The 5,249-nt window shown below is 38.3% G+C and overlaps 1 protein-coding gene across 1 annotated transcript; it reads left to right on the forward strand.

Moving 5' to 3' along the window:
- The first annotated feature begins 1,477 nt into the window (after window positions 1-1,477).
- On the forward strand, window positions 1,478-2,194 carry LOC113360453 (serine-aspartate repeat-containing protein C-like). The gene has a single exon (XM_026603962.1). The coding sequence runs from the start codon at window positions 1,478-1,480 to the stop codon at window positions 2,192-2,194; it is 717 nt and encodes a 238-aa protein (XP_026459747.1).
- The last annotated feature ends 3,055 nt before the right edge of the window (window positions 2,195-5,249 follow it).

Here is a 5,249-nt window from a genome sequence, read left to right on the forward strand (position 1 = left end):
TAATAAAAAGCTTTTGCGCATATTCGAACGCATGACCTCGAAGGAGTTAGGTAACGTATCAATCCACCAAGCTGCCCATCTTTAGATGTTTAAAACTAGTGTTTTGAAAAAAACTATACTGGTTCAACTACTCAACATTTTAATAAACACGCCAAATCAAAGTGTGGCCAAAAAGTTCCTTTTTTGGACACGCTATTATATGTGTGTCCATAGTGTGCATTCTATAGACACTCCGGTTTTATAGTGTGGCTAAAAAGTTCGTTTTGAAAAAATTAATAAAAAGCTTTTGCCCATATTCGAACGCATGACCTCGAAGAAGTTAGGTAACGTATCAATCCACCAAGCTGCCCATCTTTAGATGTTTAAAACTAGTGTTTTGAAAAAACTATACTGGTTCAACTACTCAACATTTTAATAAACACGCCAAATCAAAGTATGGCCAAAAAGTTCCTTTTCTGGACACGCTATTAAATGTGTGTCCATAGTGTGCATTCTATAGACACGCTGGTTTTATAGCGTGGCTAAAAAGTTCGTTTTGAAAAAATTAATAAAAAGCTTTTTCCCATATTCGAACGCATGACATCGAAGAAGTTAGGTAACGTATCAATCCACCAAGCTGCCCATCTTTAGATGTTTAAAACTAGTGTTTTGAAAAAACTAAACTGGTTCAACTACTCAACATTTTAATAAACACGCCAAATTCAAAGTTTGGCCAAAAAGTTCCTTTTTTGGACACGCTATTATATGTGTGTCCATGGTGTGCGTTCTATAGACACGCCGGTTTTATAGCGTGGCTAAAAAGTTAGTTTTGAAAAAATTAATGAAAAGCTTTTGCGCATATTCGAATGCATGACCTCGAAGGAGTTAGGTAACGTATCAATACACCAAGCTGCCCATCTTTAAATTTTTATAATTTGTGTTCTGAAAAACTAAACTGGTTCAACATTCATTAACTGACAAGCTTCTGCCCAAACTCGAACGCATGGGCTAGACTCGAAGGACGAAGGAGGTAGGTAAGAAGACGAATCAATCCACCACAAGCTGCCCATCTATAGTTGTTTAAGATTTTTTTTTCTTTTTTTAGCAGGTTGCAATGAAGCCTCCCAACTGGTGCTTCCATCTCCTAGTTTGCATAAACATAAAGAGTTAATTAGACCCCAAAGATAAACATCAAAGTTTGGTGACCCACCAGATACTCCCTTAATGGCAGTTCCAAAGAGGGTAGAAGTATTAATGGGAATTAGGTGTTGAAAATAGGTCTTGATAGGGTAATGATGGTTATTAGAGTGAAGGGGATACACATGGCTTTGAATGGGCGTAGTTAACAAAGAGACATGACGGTTAACTAAGCGCCATAAATGGAATTGAATGGGAACAATAGGGTATTTGAGGGGGTAATTAGCAGAGAGATTATCATTTTCAGAGAGATCTTTAACAGAAGAGGAAAGGTTTAGGTTTAGCAAACTAAATTGAGAGTATGGATGATCCTTCCCAGAATTCAACCAATTCCATCAGAAATCTTCCAAATGCACCACCAGTAATACCTGAATTTGCACAAGCCAAGTCAATTCTCCCTTCTTTGAGCATAGAGGAATTGCAGAAGTTAAGAGAAGATGCACAGTCTGAAATTGATCATCGGATTCAAGAGAAAACTCGTCAGATAGAGGCAGAAGAGGATGTTCAGGAGCGGAAGAAAAGGAGATTTGAGGCTCTCTACAATGCATGGCTGCCCAAGTTCTTAAAATGGCAAGAACGGAAGGATGAGGAAAAGGATGAGAAGCAGGCTAAGACCCCAAAGTTTGGCAGTACAACAGAAAATGATTCCGAGGCCTCAAAAGGGTATGAGTATGAAGTGGAGGAAGTGGATACCAGTGACCTAGATTCAGATGCTGCGAAGGACAAGCAATGGATGAATACTTATCATGATGAGAAGGCGAGAAGGCTAATTGAATATGAACTTGCCAATCTCAAGCTTTTTGCTCGCACCATGAGTGAGGGTGAATCTGTTGCAATGAGGGTGAGCCGTCAAATCGCTGATCTCGATGATGAGTCAAGTGAGGAAGAAAGGGAAGAAGGGGATGAGGATAGTGATGATGAATCATCATCCAGTGGGACTTCTCCTGCACCATCTGACAGTGATAGCGAGGACTATGGTGAAGAGGGTCTGGATACTGATGAGGATGAATGGTGGTAAGCTCATCAGAGTTACTAGGAAAGTCTAGATTTTCAAGCATTGCATAAATCCTGAAAATGATCAACAAGTTTTTCGCAAAACAGATTTTCTGGTAATTTTCCTTCCTTCTACTCTTCCTGATGTTGGTGCGAAAGAAAGTAAGTTTCTTTGTATTTTGAAAGTTGATGCAGACGGTTTTGGATTTCCTTTTATTTTGATTTTGTGGGAAAGTAGTAAGATACATGGAATTTTCTTGTGTTTGGATTGTAAAGTTGAAAGGGGTAGTCGTTGTTTCAAGTTTGTAGTAATGGTTTGTAATGAAAGGGGTTTGGGTTATGGCCTTTTGGTGAAGGTATTTTGAGAATATGTAATGGTAGTTTAAAGCTTTTAATTTTGGTGGTAAAAAGAAAGTTATAATGGCACTGGTAGCCTGTCGGGTGTTTAGAATTGGTATTCTGTTTGCTTCTTTAGATGTAATTAAACTAGCTGTGTTCTTCTAGTTGTTTGAATTTTCAGTAGTATTAAACTTGTGATGGATGTAGGTATGAAGGGTTTGAAGAAATTTGTCAGTTTATCTTGCTCTTTTGATTTCAGTAGTAATGGATTAAATACGGTATTTGTACAAACAAGCAATGTTCTTGGTGAATGATTTTAAAATTCCAATGATTGTAAAGTAGAGATTGGTAGGAATGACTGAATTAGTGAATCAATAGGGTATATAAAATGCTGGTTAAGATGGTAGTTAGGTATTACTCCAGATTATAAAATGTTGTTGGAGTAAGATTAATTCAAAGACTATTTTAGGCCAAATTCCAAAAAAAAATCTATGTGCAATCCTAGTACTATTACTACTAATCCTAACATGACAGAATATTAATTCAACAATCAGTATAGCCAAATACAAACTCATCCAACAATAATGCTAAAACCCTCCTGCATACAAAACCCCACCATGATTTAAGAATCAATTTTTTTCAAAAATCCATACATTCATTCTCTAGATAACAAGAAAATCCAAAGTGCTTACTTAAATTTGATAACAAAAACCAAAAAATGTTCCGACCTAATCATTCATCTATTAGCAAACACAAACAACTACATTCTATCACCTGGCTCGCTTAGTCCTTGGAAATGGTTGCTCAGATGCAGTCGCTTGAGAAGCAGGGACTGTTGTTGGTGCTGGTTCGGGTGCTTTCCTTGCGGTTCTACCCTTAATGTCATCCCGATAGTAATCATCCCTGGATGTATTTTGTAGGTCAAGTCTATCTACCTTCGACAATTTATACTCATTCCGACAAATAACTGTCGTACTAAATTCCTCGTCGACTTCATCACGAGCGACATATTTCCAACTTTGGGTAGGTGCACCTAACACAATAGACTTTTTTTTTACTTTCCTGGTCTGGCACATAAAATACCTGCTTAGCTTGGGAGGCTACAATGAAAGGATCATCCTAGAGTCCCAACTTATCAAGCTCAACCAAAATGTAGCCAAGTTTGTCTTTTGAGACCCCTGCTTTGGTAACCCATTTACACCTGAACAGTGGCATTTTCAGCGTATGATATGTCAGCATCCATATCTCTTGTAAAACACCATAATAACCCGCCTGATTAAGGGTAATCCCCGCTTTTCTAATGTGCGTGTCAGTTTCCTGTACGTAAACCCCGCTATTCTGGTTAACGAAACCATCATGAGATTTTGTGCGAAACATGTATCCATTGATGTGATATGATTCGTATGTCTCTAATTGTGGATTTAGTGGGTTTGATAGCCACCTTAAGTCCTAATTGAAGTTTTCCATAGAGTCTGCCCACTCAGTATCAACCTGAAATACATTATAAGGATTAGCCTCCGTCTCAACGCAAAAGTTACTTAGCAAGAGTGACATTTTCTGCAAACTCTTACCGCTTTTTGTAACCATTTGGCGAACTCTTCACGATGTTTTTGATCTAGCTGTCTATCATTCATACCAAGATATTTCTCCTTCAAAAAATTTTGGAGTCGGCTGGACAGTGCAATGATTAATGCTATTATCTTTACAAAAATCCGGACACAGAATCAAAAACTAAATAAAAAATGAGGTTATTTGGTTAGATCTAGTTATACTTACGCAACGTAAGGTTCAACTTCAGGCGAATTCCGGAATACATAGAAATGCGCTTTATCAAACATCTCCTTATCAACACGAGGAAACTTAGGTTTTGAGATTGGTTTGCCCCTGAAAGAATAAGAATCTTCGCCAGTGTCAGATGTGTTGAGTTTGTCTGGTGGAATTCCGCCTGTATCATTCATGCTTTGTTGGTGCTCATGGATAACCTCAATTGTCTCTTCCGCAAGGTTCCCTTCAGAAATGCTTCCTCCAGGTCTGTTTCTGTTTCGCACATGCCCTTAATGACCTTCATGCACCTTTCAAACGGATACATCCATCGAAAGAATACAAGACCGCACATTTGCACTTCCCTGGTAAGATGCACAGTTAAATGAACCATGATGTAGAAAAAGGATGGAGGAAAGTATTTCTCGAGCAAGCATAACGTCACAACGAGTTCCGACTGCAATTTTTCTAGATCTACCACCTTGATTTCTTTGCTAGATATTGCCCTGAAAAAGAAACAAAACCTGATAATAGCATATCTTATTGGCTGCGGCATAATTGATTTAATCACAATGGGAAAAAAAATGCTACATTAGCATGTGATAATCATGCGATTTTAGTCCGATAAGCTTTCGATCTTTTCGATTCACCAGGGTTGAAAAGTTTGAACAATATCCTTGTGGAACCTTTATCTCGGATAATGTTGCACATAACTTGTCCTTTTCCTCCGGGCTTAATGAGTGACATGATGCCTTTAGTGTATATCCCCCTTTTCCATTTTTCCGAGGTTGCAACTCGTCTCTAAAACCCATCTCCTTCAGGTCCATTCGAGCAGCAAGGTGGTCTTTAGACTTAAATTCATTGTTCAACAATGTTCCAATGATACTCTCGCATACATTCTTTTCGACGTGCATGAAATCTATGCAATGGTGGACAACATGATACCGCCAGTAGGGGAGGAGCCGGAACCATATATTGAA

Source organism: Papaver somniferum, chromosome 3, assembly GCF_003573695.1.
Source record: "Papaver somniferum cultivar HN1 chromosome 3, ASM357369v1, whole genome shotgun sequence".
In the NCBI taxonomy this organism is placed as follows: Eukaryota; Viridiplantae; Streptophyta; class Magnoliopsida; order Ranunculales; family Papaveraceae; genus Papaver; species Papaver somniferum.